This window comes from Bison bison, unplaced genomic scaffold (assembly GCF_000754665.1).
Source record: "Bison bison bison isolate TAMUID 2011002044 unplaced genomic scaffold, Bison_UMD1.0 scf7180017864490, whole genome shotgun sequence".
NCBI classification, from domain to species: Eukaryota; Metazoa; Chordata; class Mammalia; order Artiodactyla; family Bovidae; genus Bison; species Bison bison.
The window spans coordinates 7,591,634-7,617,825 of NW_011495049.1; the positions used below are offsets into that span (position 1 = coordinate 7,591,634).

General features: G+C 35.4%; 1 protein-coding gene across 1 annotated transcript in view; it reads right to left on the minus strand.

Moving 5' to 3' along the window:
- Window positions 1-26,192, minus strand: part of SSBP2 (single-stranded DNA binding protein 2) — a gene marked incomplete at its 5' end in the record, with an annotated part of 221,161 nt that overhangs the window by 187,692 nt on the left and 7,277 nt on the right. Inside the window, 2 exons of the mRNA XM_010863391.1 lie at window positions 13,464-13,548; window positions 19,416-19,477. Coding sequence (XP_010861693.1) covers window positions 13,464-13,548; window positions 19,416-19,477 — 147 coding nt within the window. The remainder of the gene's footprint in view (window positions 1-13,463; window positions 13,549-19,415; window positions 19,478-26,192) is intronic.

Below are 26,192 nucleotides of genomic sequence, written 5' to 3' on the forward strand. Positions count from 1 at the left end.
CCTCACTAAAGAGGCAGAATGTGACTTTTATCCTGAATGACAGGAGCACTTGCAAAGGCAGAAGCAAGGATATTATAAGGTGAAAGCCTACCTTTTCCCTCTGATGGAAACTGTTAAAGTTGACCACTGTTCAACAGAATTTAAATTTGAGAAAGGAGGCTGAGAGTTTATTCAGATAGTATCTGAAAAACTGATGATCTGAGCAAGTGGGTCCCTGAGCAAGGGAACCAATCATTTTTGTTCTAGAAATGAACATTTCTCAGATAAGACAGAAGAACTCTGTAGATGATCCAACTGGATGCACAGCTTTGACATGGGAAAACACAGAAATGGGATACAAGTGACTGAAAGGAGCTACAGTAACAAAAAGCAGAAAGCTGCCCTCACAGTAATGCCTGATGTTAAATCTCATTGGCAAGCCTAAACATGCATTAAGAACACAAAAGCTTAGTTACTCTCAAAGGTAGCATTAGCCTGAAAATCCCAGCACGTAGACAAGATGATGGAAAATTTAGCATTAAAAGGCCGCAGCAGACCCAGGAGGAGAAGCCCTGAGGGTCAGCTAGGAAAGTAACATCCTTATTTATTCTGCCCTTTCAGAGAGACCTCTTGGAAAGCAAGAGGTTTCCAAGGATACCACAAGTTCTACAGAACCAGGCAATGGTGCCAGCTCAACCCTTGCTCTGAACTTGAAGAATGAGCTCTCATTCAGTCAAGAGAGGAGAATAATTCCCAAATAAGAGATTTAAAATACCCCTACCCACTCCACTTTTCCAACAACTCCTTAAATAAATAAATAAATAATCAGGAATGTGGTCTTGGAGGTAAAACCAGGTAAGTTCCATTTATATTTCAAACAAAATCTTGCTAAGATTCCAAAGTCTCTGCAAACTCCCCGGTGTCTGTTTTGTTACTTCCTGTATGTCTCTGTAGTGAATAAAATCAAAATTCTAGACATAAAAAAAAGAGCAGGCACTGTGGGAGAAAAAAAATGACAAAGGAAAATGGGAAGAAAAAGTCAAATGTTATACTCAAGGTCTGGAAAAGACAGAAGAGTATGCAGGCAGGTGGCCTGTGATGGAACAGGTCTCCAGATTTAACTTACAACAAGTTTCCAATGTTTCTTCATGGGGATATTGCAGGTTAGAGCAAAGAGGAAGTTAGTCGGGTTATGTGGTTACATGTTGATGAAAAATTCATATGGAAGTTATACCCATAATTTCTAATACACATTAAATTAAGATATACTATTGTAAGCAATAAAGGAGTTCTTTCTTGATATCTAAAGACATTTCCCCATTCCCTTTATATATTTGAGCTTTTGTCCATAATAAAAAATTATAATTTCAGCTCTGAAATATTTTTCTTCATTTTCTCTTTTCATCTCTCTCTTACGGCTGACAAAGAAACGATGATAATCAGGAAGAGGGATAAGGTGACAAACAGGGTAATTATCAGAGGAAAGAAAGAAGAAATATCAAACGGATCACGATCACGTAGGAGTAGCGATACAAAGTTTCCACGGAAGTTGGGACACGTAGTTTAGAAACAGATGCTAGGAGTTCCCTAGTGGTGCAGTGCATAAGGAGTCCTCCTGCTAATGCAAGAGCCATGGGTCTGATCCCTGATCCTGGATCCCTGATCCAGGATTCCACATGCTGCAGAGCAACTAAGCCCATGGCCACAACCAGGCCACAACCGCTGAGCCTGTGCTCGAGAGCCTGTGTGCCGCAACTACTGAAGCCCACACAGCTAGAGAACCTGCTTCCCAACAAGAGAAGCCACCGCAGTGAGAAGTCCACACACGGCAACAAGAGTAGCCTCCACTTGGCACAACTAGAGAAAGCCTGTGCAAAGCAACGAAGATCCAGCACAGCCAAAAAAAAAGAGAAGTACTAAAAAAGAAATAGCATGCTTGGAGAAAGCATATTCTTTCATCAGAAACTGAGTGCTGATTAAGTACAAGCCACTAGACCACCAAATTGAATGTAATGGACTTCTACTGTCTTCATGTATGCCTACCTCCCTAAGGTATGAGAATTTTTACTGATCTTTATTTAACAGGCAAGTCAACACAGGTTTACTAAAGCAAAGCTGCAAACAAAGAAGGCAGGCTAATATATTGGGGTTTCCCTACCTATTAGATAATCTAAGTTTAAAAACCTTCTGGAAGAAGCCATAGAGCATTTAAGTCCACCTAGTTCTTCTCCAAACTTGAATCTACTTTCTCCCCTTCACAATACATGACTGCTTTCTAAAATGAAACTGTAGCCTATAAAAATCATCCAGGCATTTGACATAGTAGGAGTCTTGAGTCTTGCTTCAAAAACCATAAACAACTTTTGAATATCTTGGGAACTCAAGATAGTACCTTAATACCAACACATTGTATTAGCTGCTCTAGGATAGAGTTCACATTGGACACATCCAGCAACAGGGAACAGATCTGGTGAATTTACTGGGTTTAAAGTACACACCACTCAAGCCATCTAAGCCTGACTGGCTAGTGTGATAAGTGTTCACCTCTCATCATATCGTATTTTTCCTCTGTCTTAATGCTAGCCTCTTCCTTTCTGTCACCCCCTTAAAGTATTTCTTTCCAAAGTTCTATCACCAGGATTCTATTCTTATTTTACCCTTATTCCCTCGTTAATTTAACTCACATTTATAACTGAACCTTCTTTCTTCCTTCCAAAATTCAGATTTCTGATAACAGTATCACAAGTCTCAGTAAATTAGTCATGTTATTTTTAAATAATTTTACAAATTATTTTTAAAATTTCTTTCTTCCTCAATGCTTACAACTAGACAATCTCAACTTTTTAATTCTTCATTTTCATTCTCAATTTTCCATTTCATTTGCTACCACCCTCATTCAAGGGCTTTTCAGCTGACATCAAGATTATTAGGATACCCTCCTCACAGTCTTTGCCATTAGCCCTTTCCCCTTTTCTGCTCCTCTTACACATGCCCTCAGATTAACTGCCCTAAAATAGAATTTACTGTTTTCTGAATATGCTTTTAAAAAAATGACTCTTGAGTAGACAGAACAAAACTTTCATCCAGAAAGGTTGAAAGAGTACTCAATGAAAATTTGGAAAACCTGAGTTTTCCCAGCGAAACCTCACTCCATTTTTAAACAATGGTATACCATATCCTTTATGTCTCTAAAGACCCTGATGCTGGAAAAGATTGAAGGCAGAAGAAGGGGATGACAGAGTATGAGATGGTTGGATGGCATCACTAACTTGATGGACATGAGTTTGAGCAAGCTCCAGGAGATGGTGATTGACAGGGAAGCCTGATGTGCTGCAGTCCATGGGGTCACAAAGATTCAGACGTAACTGAAAGATGTCGTCTCTGGGTACGTACCAAGTTTTTTATGTATTGTAAACAGATAAACAGTAAAATAACTAAGTCAGGCCAAATAAGCAGTTTTCAACCTTTTTTAAAGTTTTTTATTTAAAAAGGTGATTAAAAGAAGATTCATTTAAAGGTGAAAAGATAAGCTTCAGAATGGGAGAAAACATTTGCAAACAAAGCAACTGACAACAGATTAATCTCCAAAATATACAAACAGCCCATAAAGCTCAATATTAAAACAACAAACAACCCAATCAAAAAGTAGGCAGAATACCTAAACAGACATTTATACAAAGAAGACATTCAGATGGCCAACAAACACACAAACAGATGTTCAACATTGCAAATTATCATGGGGTTAGTCGCTAAATCATGTCCGACTCTTGAGATCCCCATGGACTGTAGCCCACCAGCCTCCTCTGTCCATAGGATTTTCCAGGCAAGAATACTGGAGTGGGTTTCCATTTCCTTCTCCAAATTATTATAGAAATGCAAATCAAAACTACAATGAAGTATCACCTCATACTAGTCAGAATGGCCATCACCAAAAATCTCTACAAACCATAAATTCTAGAGAGGGTGTGGAGAAAAGGGAATCCTCTTATATGCTGGTGGGAAAGTAAATTGATATAGCCACTGTGGAGAACAGTATGCAGGTTCCTTAAAAACCTGAAAAAGATCTACCGTATGACCCAGCAATCCCACTACTGAGCACATACCAAGAAGAAACCATAATTCAAAAGGACATATGTACCTCAATGTTCACTGTGGTACTACTGACGATAGCCAGGAAGACATACATGCTCAGTCAGGTTCAACTCTGCAACCCTATTGACTGTAGCCTGCTAGGCTCCTCCATCCATGGGATTCTCCAGGCAAGAATACTGGAGTGGGTTGCCATGTTCTCCTCCAGGGAATCTTCCCAACGCAGGGATCAAAACCGTGTCTCCTGCATTACAGGCGGTTTCTTTACCACTGAGCCACTGGGGAAGCCCAAGACATGGAAGCAACCTAAATGCCCATCAACAGAGGAATGGATAAAGAACAAATGGTACATATATTCAATGGAACATTACTTGGCCATAAAAAAGGGAGCAAAACATTTGCAGAGATGTGGATGGACCTAGAGACTGTCATACAGAATAAGTCAGAAAGAGAAAAACAAATATTGCACATTAACATATATTTAGAATCTAGAAAAATGGTATAGATCTTATTTGCAAAGTAGAAATAGAGACAAAAACATAGAGAACAAACATGTACACGAAGAGGGGAAAGGAGATAGATGGAGTAGGAAGAATCAGGAGACTGGGACTGACACATATACACTATTGATACCACGCAAAAAATAGAAAAGTGATGAGAAAACACCGAACAGAACAGGAAACTCTACTCAGTGCTCTGTAGTGACCTGAATGGGAAGGATATTAAAAAAAAAAAGTGATACATGTATACACAGAGCTGATTCACTTTGCTATACAGCAGGAACACAACATTGTAAATCAACTATATACCAATAAAAATAAAAGAAAATTCATTTATAGCATAAGTAACTAGTTAAACTGGAGTTCCGTTTAGTAAGAAAGAGAAAATATAAGAAACTAGGAATAGGTGAAAACTGAGCTCCTCTGGTTAACACAGAGGAAGCCAAGGACCTTCTGGCAGGATTCTCTCACTCTTGCTCCTAGGCACCTGCAGTGGTCCTTCCACTGCACCCCAAAGTCCAGGGAACTCAGCATGAAACCACTGCAAAAGATGACTGAGAGTTTTAAAATGCTACCATCTGTTAGCGAAGCATTGATCTTGAGTTTGATTTTTCTACTCTGGTCAAACAGGTCTTCTTACCATTCCTTAAACATCCCTAGCATTATTTCAACATCAGCCAGTTTTTCAAAAATCTCCAAAATAAATTTATGAGTTTCAAATCTCTAATAGAAAGTTTGATATGCATGCTACTTTTGAAAGAGTATCATATTTCTGTCATTTATGTTATGACACTATTGGCAACATAATCACAGGCAGTGCAACATCTGCCTCAAAAACAGTTAATTAAGGCCTTTCCATCTTTATTTTTCCATATTCACCAGAAATTAGACTTTAATAAAATCACATCAGTGGGAGGAAAAGGGCCTAAGATGAATCCATGAAACAACATACTTTGATGAAACAATACATTATTTTTCACAGTGAAACAAACTATGAAGTCAGATCTGCTCTGCTGTTTTACCTCTTTTCCATATTAACTTCTTCACTTTTCTTTTTTTGAAATTTATTCTATATGGTGGTTTAGTCGCTAAGTCATCTCCGACTCTTGTGACCCTATGAACTATAGCCTGCCAGGCTCCTCTGTCCATAGGATGTCCCAGGCAAGAATACTGGAGTGAGCTGCCATTTCCTTCTCTATAGGATCTCCCCGACCCAGGAATCAAACCTGGGTCTCTTGCATTGCAGGCAGATTCTTTACCAACTGAGCCACCAGCACCCTGTATCTCTATATAATGCAGTAAATTATTCTAAGAGATTAGGTAAAGTACAATTCTTCCCCAATGCGTTTATAGTTTCCCTGATTGTCTTCTGTTATGCATATTTACCACTGAATGACTGAAGTAACATATTGCCCTACAGGAAATCTCAGGATCAAAAGTAACAGGGAGAACATCTGATAGCTCTTAGCAGTACTTAGATACCCCCCAGAAGCCATCCTATGCCCAAGGACAAGTTGAGAACACATACACACCTCACAGGTAAAGTGGTGAATATGATTCTTCAAATCAACACAGCTTGCACAAAAACAGAACAAAATAATCAACTTATGTTGTGCTATAAAGAATATAAGCTGGTTTATACCACTTATATTCGGCAAGAGATATTAAACTTAATCCTACAGGAAATGAAAACAAGAGCAGAAACAGTATGGCAGATAAGAATAAGGCAAAAATTTGCAGCAACATGGATGGATCTAGAGAGTGTGATACTGAGTGAATTAAGTCAGACAGAGAAGGAAAAATATATGACACCCTTTACATATGGGATCTAAAAAGAAATGATACAAATGAACTTACAAAACAGAAAGAGGCTCACAGACTTAAGAGAACGGACTTATGGTTGCCAGGGGGAGGATGAGGGGGGTGTAGGAACAGTTATGGAGTTTGGGATGGATATGCACACACGGCTATATTTAAAATGGATAGCCAACAATGACCTACTATATAGCACGTAGAACTCTGCTCAATGTTATGTGGCAGCCTGGATGGGAGGGGAGTTTGGAGAAAATGGATACATCTATATGTATGGATGTGTCCCTTCACTGTTCACCGGAAACCATTACAACATTGTTTGTTAATCAACTATACTCCAACACAATATAAACAGTTTTAAAAAATGTTTAAAAAGAATACAGCAAATAATGAATCTCATTACAGTGGTCCTTTGGTATCTGTGGGGAAGTGGTTCCAAGATCCTGACAGATACCAAATCAGCCCATGATCAAGTCCCTGACATAAAACAAATAAATTAAAAAAAAAAAAAGGCACAGTACAGTTAGCCTTCCGTCTCTGCAGATGTGGAACCTGTGTGTCCCTACCCGTTGAGCTGAACAGCTACCAGTACTGACCGACAAGTATATTTTGGCTCGATCTTTGTTTTAGGACAATTAAGGAATCACCTATTCATACTAGAGAACTACAAATATAATCCCTGTTTTGACAGTTTTTATTATCTTAATGGATTTAAAATATAACTTCATTTGTTCCTAGTCTATCAAGAACTCTACTTTACATGTACTGTTTAGGAGAATTATGGTCCAAAGTGAGACTATTCATCCATCTGAGCATTTACTAAGTATTTCTACTATATGCCAAAACTGAATATATATCAAAAGTTATGTGTATTTATTCCCCATATTCTAATCTATTTCTCTCCATATTCTTACCTATCTATAAATTTTGATGAGTCTAGCAATATAATGCTATCTCTACATATATTTTAAAATTTGATACTTCAAACTTCTTGAGAGAAGGTCTCTTTTGCCATGAGTGTGGGAACTATATGTGTTTTGTTCACCACTACATTCCCTAGAGCCAAGCCTCCCAAGATTATAAAGCCTCTGCTACCTGCTCTGATTCACTTATTTCTTTACAAGCTGCCATTTTATCTCAATTTGTTTCAAAATATAAAGTGAGTAAAAGTAGCACTAAATGACCTCCTTGCAACTACGTATTCAGTTATATTAAAATAAGAAGTGATAAATACTTATTAGATAGTATTTTAGTCATTCATTTATATAAACATAAAACATGATTTGAACATCTCCTGTCAGGCACCCTGCTGGACAGAAAGAATGAAAAAGATAAATAAGACAAAGTCTATTCCCTGAGGAAGTTTACAAATTATTAGAGTAAACATCCTATTACGAAAATCTAATATATAGGGACATTCAGGAGATGCACAGAGGATATTATAGGATCATGGCAAAGAATGCATCTAACTCTCTACAGTAGTTTCTACACAAGTATTTTCCTAAATAATATGTAATTATCTGTAAAAAAAAAAAAACTTGCTAACATACAAAATATTCTTCTCCTACTATTTTATGTACATAGTAGGTGTTTTTATACCATTAAAAAAAACTACCCCATCTCTACAAACCTGTAACATAATTTTTTTCAGATGTTACAAACACTCTCTTAGGTAAGAATACAAAAACCAGCCACATTTTATCAACAATTATAACTCAAGCCTATCACTTTACCTAAACAGTTGAATGATTTGAAATATTTCCAGTTTACCAATTAACAGACTACTTCAATCTGTGGATATTTATTGGACATCTATTATTTGACAGACCCAGGGAAAGAATGGGTCTAATTTTCTGTGCTCTCAGAGTTCATTGTAATAATGCAATGTCATTACCATCACATTACTAAAGCAATAATATATTTTGGCTCTATCTTTGCTTTAGGACAATTAAGGAATTTTCTATCCATACCAAAGAACTAAAACTATAATCACTGTGTATGTTTTTAGTTAAAAGTTTAGTGGCATACATTGACATTTTTGCTAAATATTTTGGAAATAAATGAAAGCAGAAATAAATTATTAAATAAAACAATTCTATGTTAAGCTGTATCAGGAATAAAAATTCAGTAAACATTAATTAGCTCCACATGAAAGCATTGCCTGAAATTTCAGAGTGAAATAAAAACATACTAATGGGGAGAAAAGGAAATCTAGTCCAATAAACTTTATAAGAGAGCAGGTACTACTTATAATCATTGAAATGATGGTTTCCTTTTCAATGATAATATTGTATGTGCATAATAATAATTTTATATTTAGATAAACCTGGTTTTCACTTAGGTTAAAAATAACAGGCTAACAGGCCAAGCAAGATATCTCCAAAATAATCATCCTAAAATCTCTCTTTTCTTACAAAATAAGTTCTTAATTACTAAATTTTCCTCCAACATTTCTGATCTTATTCTGTACTCTTCTCTAGAAAAATCAACAGGTGACACACTTCATAGAATCTGTCACAGAAGAGAAAAAACAAACACAGGTTTATGTGGAAACCATCCCTACATTTTCTCCATCAGTTCTCAAGGATGAACTATAGCAATGCCTGGAAACACATTAGAAATGACGGTGCTCATTCTTTTTCTAAAGTTAATTATTATAACTGATCTAAAATCTTGTTACTTTAAAATAAAAAGTATAAGAAGCCATACAAAATAAATTTGTGGCACTATGTAATTTTATAAAGCAAACATATGGTTATTATAAAGTAACCACCGCCATCTCAGAAGCCCAGGCCACAAGCCCCATTTCTATCAGAACCCCTGTCTACCTCTCATTGTCCTGACAAATACAGTAATCATTTTCTTGTGTTTTTTACAGCTTTGTCATCCAAAAGTACATTCCTACACACTATTAACTGCTGATTTCTAAAGGTATACTTATTTTACAGTTGGTACTCCATACAGATTGTAAATAATGTTATCTTAAAATATAAATACAAGAAGATAAAAATTTTACTCATTTAAATGCTTCCTCTCTTTTTTTTATTTTTCTCACAGTAAGTATGAACAGGGTGAATTTTTTAAAATAAAGAGATATTAATTAACACTGCATCTATAATTATTTTGCAAATAAAATGATACAACGACAAAAATCCGTATTCTTAAACAGGCAATGGTTAGAAGACAAATCAAAAAAAGTTAAAAACCAAAAGTCAAAAAAATTTTCTGGGATAATTATTATTAAAAAAGTTATTAGAATTATAGAATGGCTCAAAATAACATCTATTCACTTTACCTATCTCTCTTTTAGTATGTGTATTTACCAAAAAAAAAAAGTTCTTAACGGGAAGTACTACATATGCTTATGACTATAACATGGTGACATGAAAACATATGACCACTTCAAATTTACTGGGTTTTTTTTTCTAATTTTAGAAGATTAGAACTCACTGTAAGGTGAAATTTGATCTACTTTACAGTAACTTTCTTGAATATAAAATTAACTATAGATACTTGGAAAATACAGAAATATATAGATAAAAATTAAAACCACGCATAATCCCAATGTCAAAAGATAACCACTTTTAACATTTTAACTTATTTTTTAATTAAAAGGATTATTCATAATTTACATTATGCCTCCACTATATCTTTTTAAAAAGTAATTTATTCTTTCATTATCCATTCAATCTCATAGATAAATGAAGACTATAAAATAACAGGACTTTTAAAACATATCAGAATTTACACATATCCATTCATCTTCTGATGGGCATCTAGGTTGCTTCCATGTCCTGGCTATTGAATGGATAAGAAAGCTGTGGTACATATACACAATGGAGTATTACTCAGCCATTAAAAAGAATACATTTGAATCAGTTCGAATGAGATGGATAAAACTGGAACCTATTATACAGAGTGAAGTAAGCCAGAAAGAAAAACACCAATACAGTATACTAACACATATATATGGAATTTAGAAAGATGGTAACAATAACCCTGTGTACGAGACAGCAAAAGAGACACCGATGTATAGATCAGTCTTATTGACTCTGTGGGAGAGGGAGAGGGTGGGGAGATTTGGGAGAATAGCATTGAAACATGTATAATATCATGTATGAAAAAAAAATAAATCTGAAAATCTGTTAAAAAAAAAAAGAATTTACACATACAAGTATTTTTTTATTCTAAAAACGCAGCTAATAAATAAAATATTTTTAAGAATGTTTCTTTGAGAACTACCTTGAGTTCAGTGGGTATATATATTAATCACTATTCTAAAATGGTTCCCAATGGACTCTAATATAACAATATAACATGACAGAATTTTACCAAAATCTGTTTGTTCCTGTTCCTGTTTTTTCCCTGAGTCTTTCAAACTTCATCTACACCTTAAACATGAATCATGTTGATAATTCAGAAACTGTCTACTATTAAGAATTTAGGAAATCGCACCCACAAAAATTACCATAAAAGTGTGCTACAGGAAACAAACATTTCTAAAAATCCAATTGCAATATAAAATTACACAAGCCAAACTCTACCTTTACAGCAACCTCCATTTAAAAAAATTGAGATGTATTACCATTAATTACAGATGTATTACCATTAAAGTAAATTGACTTGAAAGTGAAAGTGAAAGTGAAAGTGAAGTCGTGTCCGACTCTGCAACTCCATGGACTGTAGCCTACCAGGATCCTCCCTCCATGGGATTCTCCAGGCAAGAGTACTGGAATGGGTTGCCATTTCTTTCTCCAGGGGATCTTCCTGACCCAGGGATCAAACCCAGGTCTCCCACATTCCAGGCAGACGCTTTAACCTCTGAGCCACCAAAGGTATAATAAAAATTCCATCTAAGAAATCAAGTCTCTTAAAACTAATGTTTAAGATAAAATTATGAAACACCTGATAAAACGTGTGCTAACCGATAACAAATTGCAAAATCCAAATGCTGAATTTTTTCTAAACTACATTTTCTTGGGACCAAATTAAATGAGGAAGAGTTATTCTTCCTATAAAATCTACTCTAATTTCACTCCTACCTCTGGTCATTGCTTGTTTTCAAAAACCTTGAAATATTTAAGTGGGCTTCTAAAGTTAACAAGTGTGAGTACTCTCTGAAATATTGAAAAAATGCCTTATGAATGCAAAATGATTATGATGATAATGGCTAAGGCAATGACAATGGTGATTCATCTAATGCTTCCAAGAAGGAGATACTAATTAGTTCAGTGCTCCTTTTAAGGTCTCCACAGTGAATAGACGGTTGCATCTTTCTATACGATGGGATTTTGAAAAAATGCTTATATAAGTGATTTCTTAAGATGTAGATCCATAAATACTGTATGTCATTTACAGCAGAACACTGGTACTCTCTAACACCATCTAGTTGTCAAAATTATGCCATTAAGGGCAGGCCAAATCTAGGCATGTCTTTCTTGATGTAAGAGACAGATGAGATGAGTATCTTACTCTAGCCAGAATCTTCACACTCTTCATGGTTGAGTCTCTGTTTTCCTTTACAGCCATTACCCCAAGGGTGAAAAAGGAGAATCAGATTGTTCAAATAAATGCCATGTCCTGGGCCCTGTCTTACCTGCCTTTTCTGCGCTTTTTCTTTATATGCAGCACCATCCCTTTTACTCACCTTGTCCCCAAGAGCTAGTGTTTAGCACACAGCAAGCTTTATGAGTACAATCAATATCCGATGAAGTAATCACAGGCAGTCTCGCTTTAATCAGTTTAGTACACATTTAAAGTATTACACAGTCCCTGTCAGATGCCCAAGATTCTCACTCAAGTCTGCATACTCTTCCTTGTGCTCTGTTTGGGGTTATAATTCTGGCTATTTCTACTCTCCAGTCTAGGGCTGAAGTACTTCCTTTGGAAGAAGAAGTTCCTTTTCCTTTTTGAGGCCTGGTTCTGGTTTTAAAGGGTATTTACATAGAATGATGCCACCCTTTCACCAACTAAACATGCATCTCTCTGGTAAATTTTCAGGTACTTAAAATCAGTATTTCCTCAGGCTCCAGGCCTAATTCCACTTCCTCTAAACCAAGGAAACTGGTTTTCCTCCATCCCAAACTCAGTCTGTGTGTCTTATGGTCAGTTTTGCATTTCCTAGCCTCTTTAAAGCACCGTCTCACTGAAACTTCCCAGGTGATCCAGAGGCTAAGATTCCAAGCTCCCACTGCAGCAGCCCCAGGTTTGATCCCTGGTCATGAAACTAGATCCCACATGCCACAACTAAGATTTAGCATGATGTAACTAAGGGATCCCACATACCACAGTGAAGACTGAGGGTCCTGTAGTTCTGAAACTGAGACCCAGTGCAGTGCAGCCAAACAAATAAATTTTAAAAACAAAACAGTCTTGCCATTATTAAATGCCACTTTTCCCTGAAGAAAACCTACTCCCCCTGCCTTCCACCTTTCTTTTACAATTCTGCTTCCTTGTGCCATCAATTCTCTAAAATCACATTTATAATTCTTCTTAAAAAACACTCAATATACATCCATCACCTTGTCACAGATAGTCCACGGCCCTGAAGAACTTAACAAAAAGTTCATATTTTCATTTTTTGTCCAGACATTTTTGCTCTCTTATCTTGTATTTCCTTTAATTCACATTAAATTTACTTATGGAACTGAATTCAGTGAGTGGATATTTAGCCTTATAATAATGTAACTCAAAGTTGTAAAAAGAATAATGTAATACTTCTATATATTTTTTAATGGAAATGCAGAAGAAGAACTTTTATAACATTCTTATGATGACTTTTTTGTGGAATAATTACTACTTAATTTTTATATATAGGCAATTACACAAATCAAGCACACTTAAAGGTAAGAAACACCTCTAATAGCTTAAAGTTAGGACTACTCTCTTGCCCTAAGCTTCTTCAACAAGACTTACACATCCATTTCTGTTTCACTTTTAAAATGATAAGCCTATTTCCCAAGGAAAAAACAGTAATTCCTTAAGTACCAAAGGAAAAAAATGGACGGTCCAATATATTTTTCAAGAACAGTGGTTAAAAACAAAACTGACAATATAGCTTAGTAAAACTGTATAGAAACTTACGTAATCATGGAAGGCTTTTGCTTCACTTGAATGTTCACATGTTTCCCGTCTTTCTGGAGCTGCACAGTAGAGATCCCAAAATACACTAAAAAAGTAATTATAGAAACATTAAGAAAATCATATAATGTCAAATGAGAGAGCACAATTCCAGAAACAGAAGGCAAATATTCCTTACACAATATGTGTTTTCTTCTTTAGGACAAACATTTATTTGAAAGATTTAAATTCAGAGAAGTCTCTTCTTGTAGTAATAGGTATAACCTAGCCATCATTCAGAAATGCTAAGATTTTTCTGAAATGACAATAAAAAAATTAAAACTGTCATTCTTAATTGTCTTAAGAATGACTTAAACATTTGATTGAAATAATTATAACACTTTTCACAACTTTCCCATGAAAAATAAAAGATTTTTTTAATACCAATTTAATCATTAAGGAATAAAATAACTATTTTTATAAGTGAAATTCACTTTTTCAAGATAATTTTATTATCCAACCCCAGGCCAATACCCTAACCATTAGGTCACACCTGCCAAATAAATATATTTTCTTAAAATATCCTCTGGTTTTCCTTTGTAATTACCAAGACAGGTTGGTCATTTTGAAAATTTAAAAAATCACAATTTCTTTTTTTCTTCCTATTCAAGAGCAATAAAAGCAAAACAGAACTGGTTGGGAAAAATAATTATACTGCTTACAAACACACAGGCCCATGTTTCATAAAATTAACAATGAACATGAACAAGGGATTAAAATCAAGAAAGCAAATGTCTGAAAGTCCTAATGATAAACAAAAGCAGTTTTACTGATCAACAAATATTTTTTTACTGTACATTTCCCTCTCTAGAGAACTGCAAAGTATGCTCAGCCAAATGGTTAACGGCCTAACTTTAGGAACAGGACATATCTGAGATAGAAGCTGGCCCTGCCGCCTACTAGCTCAATTTGTTTAAACAAGAAACAATTTTCTCCTCTATAAAATGGGGCTGTTAAGAAAATTAAATTGTATAAAATAAGCACAGGGTCTTACAGTCAATATATTATTAATAATATAACACTATAATTAGCTTGCACAAAAATTTAAAATGCATACATATTGTTAAGGCAGGTCATTGGGCTGAGGGCACAGTTAACAATGGCACAATAAAGCTTGGTAAATCAAACTTGTCTCTTTGTTTTGACCTTTGAAGTCGCATTTTATCTGGATCTCTCTCCTGAGCTAGGATAAAACATTCTCTAGGCATTATAACAATTAATTCCGTAAAATAAGATTACTCTTGGAGGCAAAATATATGAAAGATTAAGTACTGACATTTATTTCCTTTTAAATTTCTACAATAAGCAAGAAATACAAAGCAAACAATAAAGACCAAATGAATTCAAATAATTTCAATTCCTAAACTAGAGTGCAAGCAGTTTAAAATTGTGCTTGGCTTTCCTATATTCCTTTTGGGATAAAAAGTATAATAATTATACATAGACAAGGATACAGCTTAAAGTGTTCCACCTGGAACAGGTGTGTTATGATTTATCATGTATTGCAATTATACTTATTTTCATGTTCTTAAGGAACGTCAAAGTTCTTAAAACTAAAATTTTATAATGGCTGTCTTTAAATTGTATTTAATCACAGAATATTATATGCAATATTATGACAATGTTTCTCTTTATGGATTTAGTAAGTGGTCAAAAATTTATAAGTGCCATAATAAGGATAATAAAACAAATTACTAAAGTAGCATAACTTTATATATAGTGTTTCTAATAATCCTACATTATTAGATATATAAAAAATGTATTAAAAATATACATTATTTTCTTGAATAAAGGCAAAGAAATATATCCTTTTAAAGACGTTTACCCAAAGAAGAAATACACAGTTCTACAACAATAGAGACAAGGTGAAGTCTTAACCACTGGCCTGCTAGGGAAGTTCCTAAATTATTTTTAAAACAGCATACAGGTATTAAAAATATTCTAGAAAAGACTCATAGAGTTAATATGGTCAAAAAAAGTTTTCTTATTAAGGAAGTAAAATTTGTGTCAATTTCCTTTCCAATCCTTTGTATTTAGTGGAAAATTCCAAGTTGTTGTTGTTTTTACAGTGTCTTCCCACCAAATCTTCCTTGTATTCCACATTCCTTCCCTACTCTCCAACACATTTCACTTTTTCCATACAGTCTGACCACTTCTGTTGTTTACTTTCTTCCCTTCTTATTGTGATTATACTCCTCTTTCTATCCTAGTTGTTGCCTACATTGTCTTATATTGATGTTTAGTTTAACAAATTCAAATAAATAATTAGTTATGCAATGCCTATTATAGGCAAGACATACAAGATGAGTAAGAAGTAGTCTGCCACTTACAAATATTATATATCATTCTAGTAAGCAGGCTAATTCCAACACACACAATTATTTTCACACGTATATTTGGTTATTCTTAGCTACACCTGATGTCATTATTAGATTCTAAGATCGTCAGAGTGCTAGCATGCTGCAAAATTTGACTTTTCCACTGCCAGGAGACAGAAACTGGATTCTTATGATAACCTTAGTTATTGGTTCATTTTTTCCTGCAATGTTATACATATTTAATTACAGGATATAAATACATGAGCCCAAAGTTATTCTAAAAGGTTTTTATATATAAAATTAAATTTAAAAGTTTCTTCCATTAAAAGTTGAAATAGGAAGTTTTAAAAAGTGTGTATTTTTAAATTATACAAATAAAAAGGGACATTAATTTCAGGGGAAAGAAGTTCCTCAGCATTTGTATCCCTGAAATCCATGGAAGAGAGCTGGGAACTTTTATTAAAGCATATTAACAGGAAACATGTTTTCAAGATGGATTTGATCACAGTGAATGTAATGAGCACGGGAGAGAGGCATAAAAATTACAACAGTACTGGGCATGATACAAACTGAAAGAAGAAAAGAAATCACAAGGGACATCATATTAGGAACAAGAAAAACATTTCCAGAAAGTAAAATCACACACTTTCCCCTAAGCCATACTAAAGGGAGAAATTTCTCTCCTCTCCAAGGCCTCTGCCCCTCATTCCTCCCGTAATTTATTCTGCATTTTTGTTCATATTTATTCTCTTTCAGCATCTTCAATCTCCCCTACTCTTACCTCCATCTACATACATGCTGAAATCTATGCTAAAAATAAAAATACAAAAATGCTAGGTCCTGTTCTGTGTTGTTAATCCTGAAACTACTATACACATCACCACATACCTCAACTATTCTTCATAACCCTGGAGCTGGAAAAATGGAACATAACAGTCCCCTAAATTTCATGTTCACTATTCCACTGAAACTGTTCTCCCCAAGAAGATCTAAGAAAACCTTAGTTCCCAATTCAGGAAAACTTTTTTTTTTTTAACTTATACCTGCTGCAGAATTTACTCTCTCCTTTGAACACCTTTTCTAGTTTCCATATATTATTCTTTCCTGATTACCCTCCTTCCTCTCTAGGTATTTTCTTTTGAGGCTCCTCTTTATCTGTTTACACTTAAATGTTGACCTTCCTCAGAGTCCCAACCCCAGGCCCTGTTCTTACTTGTCACACTGTACATTACTATAATTGTGGATACACGTCATTATACATTTGCTTAAGGCCACAGAATGTACAACACCAGAAATGAACTGTAATGTAAATTATGGACTTGGAGTGATTATAGTGTGTTAATGTAGGTTCATCAGTTACAACAAGGGTACCACTCTGGTGGGGAATGTTGATTATGGGAAGGCTATACATTGTGGAAGCAGGAGTTACATGGAAAATCTCTACCTTCTCCTCAATTTTGTTATGAACTGACTGAAAACTACTCTAAAAAATGAAGTATCAATTAAAAAAAAAAAAAAAACAAAGAGATCTTTGAAACAACGGGAAAAAAAGTCAGGACCCTGCTGGACTTAAGGCCCATAGTCATGGTTAGCTACACACAATGATCAGAAAAGCTTAGGATCTGGGCAATGTCCTGAAAGAGGGGATCCCTAGCTTTCCATCAGTTCTCAGAGGACCCCATGACTTAAAAATCATTAAGAATCACTCATTTATATAAAGCAGGCACCTCAAAAGGTACATGTAGTAGTTTTAGGGAAGAACATTAAAAACACTGAAAACAATGTACCTTTTGCATGTGCTAGACTTAAATGAAAATAAATATGGCCTAAAATATTTATGTGCCCTTTATTTACAATTTCTTTGATATCTACAACTAAGTAAAAATTACTTAAAATACCAAAACCACAGAGAAAGAGCTCCCCTGAATCTAAGAGCCACAGAAAAAGGAAGAGCAATAGCAGATCTAAGAGCTGCACCTACTGATAAAAACGACCAAAAAAACTGAAGTCTGACAGAAGCAAAAAGCCAAAGTATTCAGTGAATTATTATCAACCATCTACAGTACAAGGATAGGTTAGATTCATGAGGAAGGGAGTAAAAGAGAGATGGGTGCAAGAAACGGAATTAATTCTATAATGAAAAACTTAAAATCTTCATTTTGTTAGCCCACTAATCCAATATGGACAGACCTCTAACGTGGTTTCTTGTGTCACTTTATAGACATAATAGGAAACATATAAAATATAAGGGTGTGCATAAGTGGGGAACCTCAATTACATTCAGCAGTTAAGCATTTATAGTCTAGATCTAGATACCATAAAAACAGCTTATGTAAAATGAAAAACTGACTTTTAAAACATTATGTTACAAGACATCAGTCTTAAGCCCCAGGAAAAAGCACAATAGTGCTTAACTGCAATGAACCGTTATTCCAAATACAGGAAAAACTCTGAACCAAAGGCCCGCACCTGTTCCTGCCATACGTATTGGAGACTAACAAGGGAAACCCACAATCATAACTGACCAAGTGCGGTTCCATTCACCACGGGACTTCTAGTAAAGCACGTTTTCAGGAGAGAGATTACAAAGATGATGGCATTAAGTAACAGACCAGGAAACCACATCCACGGCACTGGAAGAGAACTTTTATTTTTGTTTTTTCCTTTTAAGTATGATGCTGAGAGATGAGTGTATTAACATACTGAACAGGAAATGCTCCTAAATGAAGAAACTTTAAAAAAAAAGAAAAACCTTAGCTTGTCCATTTGAGTACCTAGACTAATGCTGCTGCAGAAAAGTCACAAACCTGGGTGTACTGGTGCTGCAATAAAATTTGCAAGTTCTGATATCAACTAGCCTTTAATACTGACTGATCGTTCGTGTGTACATTCCTAGGCAGTTCTATCTCTGAATCTATCTAGAACTATTTCAAACTTTTTTAGACTATTCTGAAAATTCACCACCACCACCACCACCACCTTCAGTATCTTCAGGCTTAGATGAAGTCACAAGGGTGGGGCCCTCATGATGCAATTAGTGCCCCTACAAACACAGCCATCAGAGAGCTAGCCAGTCAGTCAGCATGTGCTTGCTCTGTCTCTCTCATTCTGATATGTGCGTGCTCTCTCTCTCTCTATCCATGTGAGGACACAGTAAGAAGGCAGCTATCTACAAGCCAGGAAGAGAGTTCTCATTAGAAACACACCATGCTTGGCAGATTGAACTCGGGACTTCTGGCCTCCAGAACTGTGAGAAAAGTAATTTCTACTGTTTAAGCCACCCAGTCTATGGTATTTTCTTATGGTAACGAGAGTTGACTAATACAAACTCATACTTAGAGCTGGAGAGTCCACATTGTTCACAATTACATCTTGACTTAATAGCAGTATCTTTAAGTTAACTACTTAATGCTGGTTTTGAGCTTGTTTTTTTTTTGTTGTTGTTGTTTTCTTTTGTTTTTTTATAAGTGCTACCTTTCAGAAAATAACTGCAGAAAATGAAAAAGTATAAATGAGAAGCATAAAACCATAAACAGGTATGTGCAAGCCTAGTGAAATGCATCATCAATCTAATGAAAATGGAATAAAAGATACTTACCACCACCAAGAATGTAAGAATCCTGGTGGCTCCCCCAACGTGATGTTCTTTTCCCATCTTATCTAAAATGAATAAAATAGATATTAAACACTCCTAATAATACTTTCCCTACACATATGACAAAGCAATATTTTCCCTTTTAAAATATTAAGATAATATATAGGATTTTAATCATTTTCATGTTATTCTTTATCCAAGCTTTACAAATACTCATTTTATATTATAATTTGCTGACTGAATAATCTGAGAGAAGATGCCACCATTATTTTCCTGAATTTGCTTCCCACTGTGCCAGAATTTCAGAAGGTATTTCAGGATCTTAAGGCACATGAAAATCACAATTATTAACACCAATATGGAAATCAGCTATCACCACTAACCCAGACACTTGCAAGAACTTGGGCTTAATATGTACAGACTCCAAATTAAACTTGAAGGATTGAATTTTTGAATAAGTTTCTGATTTGAGAGGATGGAACTAAGAAGGCATATGTAAGAATTTTAAAAGATGGTGATATTGACTTTCCAATTATTTGTATTTCAGATGAGTTGAAGTTCACTATAAAAAAAATTTAAAACAAGGTCAATATTCTCAAAATTAAAAGTTCTGATTAAATGCTTTTTACAAATTAAAAATTGCAAAGCTGAGTGTGTATTTATTCAGTGCCTTTTCTAAGCACTGGATAGCATTAAGAAGAAAAGATGAAAATCTTTGCATTCGAGGAGATTACATTTTAGTAGGAAGGATTGCTGTTGTTCAGTTGCTAAGTCGTGTCTGACTCTTTGCGACCCCATGGACTAGCCTGCCAAGCACCTCTGCCCATGGGATTTCCCAGGCAAGAATACTGGAGTGGGTGGTTACTTCCTTCTCCACAGGATCTTTCTGACCCAAGTACTGAACCCACATCTCCTGCATTGCAGGTGGATTCTTCACCATTAAGGAGAAGCTCAGTAGGGAAAACGGACCATAACAAACAAACGCCCCTGCCCCACACTCCGCCCCAGAAAAGACTGCATTTATACTACAAGGTGACAAATGCTATGGAGGAAAATAAAGCAGTGAAGGAGGATAAAGAGAACAGACAAACTGTAAGAAGGTATAATGTCAGCTAAGGTGATCCAGCTTCAAGAACAACCCACCCTTATATTTAAGTATAGCTTTTAGTTTTTTAAATAACTAAAAAATAATTTAACAATACTCCAGTCAGTAAAATGTGCCCATTGGCCCTTACCACTACGAGGAAGCAAACAACTATAAATACTGACTGATTCAAAGAATTCTTTCCATCACCTACTATGGAAGAAGTTATCCCAACAGGATAAAAAAACAAAAATATTTTAAAATAAAAACTCATAACGTGATTCTAAATGTTAAAACACACACACACAAAAAAACCCTCTTTAAGGAAGAGATGTTAAAACTTAAGCATAATTAAAATCGCTGAAACTGACAGCATTTTTACAGTGCTTATGCACAGAAAGTATAAATCAATGAAAACTCTGATGTAAAAAAGTTATTTGCTCTCAAAAACCAGAGAAATTCTCTGAAGATTAGAAAATTATGCATGTGATAGCCATTTTAAGAGATAAAGTGAAACTCTAAGAGTTAATCAACTTAAATTTATAAAGTATAAACATAAACAATGAACCAGAACATGTTATATAAATGGAAGCCAGACCCTAACTTGAATTCTCCAAAGTAGTAACATTCAAAATTTTTTAAAAATCTATGCTACCTTTTATCTGAAAATTTCAGGTGATTAGTATTTTATCTTTTTTGGTTCATGAAAAATAAGAAATGGTACTTAATGTGTCTTATGAGAAATAAAGCTCTGACATCCTGCTGAAGTTATAATTTAGTCAAAAACCTGTGTCTCATCTTTTCTCTCAATCTCTTCTCTTACCATCTTTTCCCAAGTCCATGTCTTCTTGAAAGGGCATAATGATGCACCTCACAGATGTGCCCCAGACATACTAATATTCCTAATCCCTGGAATCATCCTAAGCATATAAACAGGAAGTTTTTCAAAGTACAGTCTTTACGTTTCATCTCAGCTCATCTTGACTTTACTTAACACAACTGTGAAATACTTAAAAGGAGAATGTGAGATGACTTATGAAGAGTCAAAGTGGCATGACTAGGTCTGAATGACAGACTGTGCTAGAGGTTATTAGACTCACGGTCTAACAAGAGTCCTGCTCCACCACATCACCAACTAAGCAGTCATTTTCTTGCACTTTCACAACTTCCACAGCCAGTCATCAGATGTTTCAGGAGATAAGGTACTCTAGGAAAACACCTATATGATTATATTTGATATGGTCTTCTGTAAGAGGAAATCTGAAGATAATGTATTTGTATTTTAAACAGTATGACATCTTATTACTCCTAAGAGAAACAAAATGTTTCATAAACATCATCTCTTTCATCCTCAAAATATTATTTTCTATATCATGAGTGAAGTTCACCTTTCTCACTTTATTATTTTTTTTATACTTCCTATCTCCTTTATTAAATGATGCCTTTTCCCCTTGAAGCAAGCCCATTAAAACTGTAAAGCATTTCCATTTAAGAGGAAGCTTATGGCTAACAATCTTTTGCAAATTACTCAATCAGAGAATTCCAGGGTGTTTTTCCAGGAAAATATTTTCTTCCCTGTCCACGTTAGAGTGATGCTCTGTTACAGGTGTTGCTGAGGTTACAGAAACTTGGACAGAATTTAGAATGTAAACAAGCCATGTCAGCACATGAATGTGAAAGAAGTAAAATGTCATGTAAAAAAATGGGAGGGAAAAAAGAAAAACCATTGTGCTCCACGTAGTTTAGAAAGGGTACTCAGTTCCATTTATGGTGCTAAAGAGCCCCAATCCCTAGTTCCAAATTCCATGTTTAAAATCTGAAACCTCAGCTTCTAAGCTAGGAAAATTATACCCAGCAGAAATAACAAATCTCAGGAGCTTGCAAAGCTCCAAAGTAACCTTGGTTACTGTTATTTTTTATTGATATTTAAGATACCAGAAGTATAATCTAAAGGGCCTCCTTTCTTACTTCCATCATGTTGCAATAACAAAACACTGAGACAATGACCAAAACCTAGAAAGATGTGTGACATTTCTTTCTAAACTATTCAAACACATCAAAGCCAGAAGCCTTAGTTGTTTTAATATGGAGAAATGCAAAAGCACTAAAAAGTCAAAACTATAGTACTCCAACTAGTGCCACTACCAATGAAAAAATTACAAGAAGTAGGCTACTCTGACCATAATGAGTTATTTGGTGAAATACTGAACTTGAAAGGGGACATTACATTTGAAATTATCCTTTTGTGTGGAGAATTCTGACCCTGAAAGACCTGGGAGCTTCCTTAAAGTTATGTTCTGACTAAATATTATATGCTTGATTTAAAGAAAAAAAAATTAATGTAATTTAACTTGCATCTAATCTCTTTTCACTGTCATTCATTAATCAACTCTGAAACAATATTAGAGGTAAAGGTTTACTATAAATGTTTTAACAGTCTTTGCCTCTGCTTTTTAACTTGGCCTTCCCAATACTTTCAGTCTACTACTGCAAGTCTTAGCTTTGATTACCTTCTATATCATGAGTGAAGTTCACCTTTCTCACTTTAAATTGCAAGTCTGTGGAAGAAACAGCTAAAACTTTGGTCAAACATATTTAAGTTAACACAAAAGTCATCCTTTCACAGTTATTCAGGGAACAACAACCAATGTGCAAGCTATTTACGAAGAGGAGATGGTTCTACACAGGAATATGTTTCCATAGTGAATGGTAGTCTTTTGCCTCCAAACTAATTACTATTCTTGTTACATGCGTGCTTAGTCGTGTCCAACTCTTTGTGACCCCATGGGCTGTAACCCGCCAGGCTCCTCTGTCTATGGGATTTTCCAGGCAAGAATACTGGTTGGGTTGCCATTTTCTTCTCCAGGGGATCTTCCCAACCCAGGGATCGAACCCATGTCTCCTGCATTGGCAGGTGTATCCTTTACTGCTGAGCCACCTGGGAAGCCCCAAATACTACTCCAGATAATACTCATTTAGAGAAAGCATGAGATGGTATTCAGGCAAACAGAACCTGATCTAGAGAAAACTTTGTCACATTTACTGCGGCATTGTTACAAACAATGAAAATTAGAAACGACGTGAAAAATATTCACAAACAGTGAATGCAAAATAAAATTTACTACTTAAACACCCAGAACAGTGTGTAATCATTAAAGAGAATAAGATAAATCTATATGGAAAAAGGGCTATCATAGACTGGTTTTTCAAATGAGATTAAGAAAGGCTACAGAATAATACATACAGTATAAAACCTTTTCTGTTTAAACATATGTGTGAATATGTATGTATGAACTTGGTTGTATGTATATTAAAAAAATGACACCAAACTTATAACTATTATCTCTGGAAAAAGGTAAAGGACTTCCATTTTGAAGTCATATTCATATGTATAATTTTTTTAGCAAACATAATGATGGATGAGGTTGAGGGATAGCCAGAAAACACCTCTAAATGTCAAAAGTCGCTTTAGAAACAATTCTTCTGCTGTCTATGAAAAGGCATTTTCTGTTGTACTGAGTTTCATGGGCTTCAGGCTTGTTTAGGTGCTTAAATGGTATCTATGCAAATAATTTCTCTCTATTTTTTCTTCTTGTATTATTGCAGCCTCTGTATGTTTTCCCTAGTCCTTAGGCTTTTGCTCTTTAAATCACTCACCTCCCTTCCTTCCATCATCAGTCCAGCTAAAAGCTGTATTCTCCTGTAACCTTGTAAATTGGAAGGCCAATGCCTACCACCATACTTTACATCTAAGGGCCTGGTCTGTGATTAGGCAGTGTCGCTATAATATGATCTACTGTTTTCAGCATTTCTATATAAATGCAGAGCCAAACACTGAATCATGAATGAACGGTATACTGGCAAGAATAAGATATGCCGTATGATTTATAAATGAAAATTATAAATTTCAATGAACCTACTCTCTGATACAGCAATTCTTATAGGAATTTATTAATATGGTCACATGTGCAAAGTTACATATAAAACAATTTTCAATGAAACATCATTTGTAATTGAAAAAGACTGGACACAATATAAATGTCCATTAGTAAGGGGACTAGTAAACTATACTATGGCACAGGTCATAGAATGAAAAATGCTACAAGCACAAAAAGAGAATATTTATAAAGTTTAGCAAACTGACAGAAAACAATTAAAGTCAAGTAAAACAAAAATCAAAGCACAGTGTGTATAATAAAGAATCTGTGATACACACACACACACACACATACTTATTATTTCAGCATTATTTGCTCTGGCAAGGTATATAGTCATTTACCTATTACCTCTCAGCCCCACACCCACCCTCCTATATCCTCCATTCTACACTCAGTACTTGGATTCTGAAAATTACATTTCCTAGGCTCCTAGCCAGCTAGTTTCCCTTAAGTTCTATCAGGAGATACTAGTAGGAGATCAAAGGGCAGGAGGAAGAAGAGAAGCTGCCTGCCCCTGGCTCCAACAGAAAATTTGCTTGTTGCAGAATCGGCAACAAAGTAGAGGTGGGGCAATTCTGGATGCTGGTAGCACCTTTTTGGGGGGGTTCTAGCTTTGTCAGTCGGAGAAGGCAATGGCACCCCACTCCAGTACTCTTGCCTGGAAAATCCCATGGATGGAGGAGCCTGGTGGGCTGCGGTCCATGGGGTCGCACAGAGTCGGACACGACTGAAGCGACTTAGCAGCAGCAACAGCAGCTTTGTCAGTGTGGGACCACTTCAGAGGATCTAGATCTACTTCAACAGCATCGCCAACAGCACAGCAATACATCCGAAGCTCATGAAATCCAAACTTTACAGAGTATTCCTAAGTCCTTTCATACTTTTTGAAAACCAATATTACAAAAATTAATATCATAAAATAATAAAGCTAGTTCCTATATTAAGAAAAGAATCTAAATACCTATGTATAGGCTTCCCTGGTGGCTCACATGGTAAAGAATCTGCCTGTAATGCAGGAGACCTGGAGTCAATCCCTGGTTGGGGAGATGTTTGTTCCTAGAAAAATTCCTGAGACTTCTAAGTTAAATATAACCTACTGTTTATACTAATTTTCTAACACCGTCCATGAATAGAAGTATAGGTGCAGCTATACACTAAATGTAATAAAAGTTAAAACTTTTACATTCTAATTTTAAAAATTAAAGCAAACAGATGTACAACAGGAAGAAAAATCTGACTGCACTCTGAAGGAGATGTAATTCAAAACTGTGCTATTCAATGTGGTACTCATTAATCACATGTGGCTCTTTACATAGAATTAACTGAATGTTCTTCGATTTCTCTAGCCACTTTTTAAGGGCTCCGTTGTCACATGTGACTAGTGGAGAACTTACTAAACAGCAGAGATTAGAGATCATTTCCATAATCACGGAAAATTTTAGTGAATAGTGCTGTTCTGCTTTAGAAGGAATGCAGAAGTCTTTATGAAGGAAATTTTTTTCTTGGGAAATTGGGAAAACTCCTTGATGGATCCTTCATATTTCTGGCCCAGAAAGGCAGAGGCTCTTCGAAATGGTTTGAAAGTAAAGAACAGATAGCTAATATTCTACATAATAAAACAACAAGGATTTAGGAGGTTGCTAATAGTCTCCAGGAAGGAGTAGTCTGGGGGTCTGGGAGTATTCAGAAAAGGAGCAATTGGGAAAGTTGTGACGACTCAACAAGACAAAAGGCAGAAGGAGTCTTCAGGACAACAGC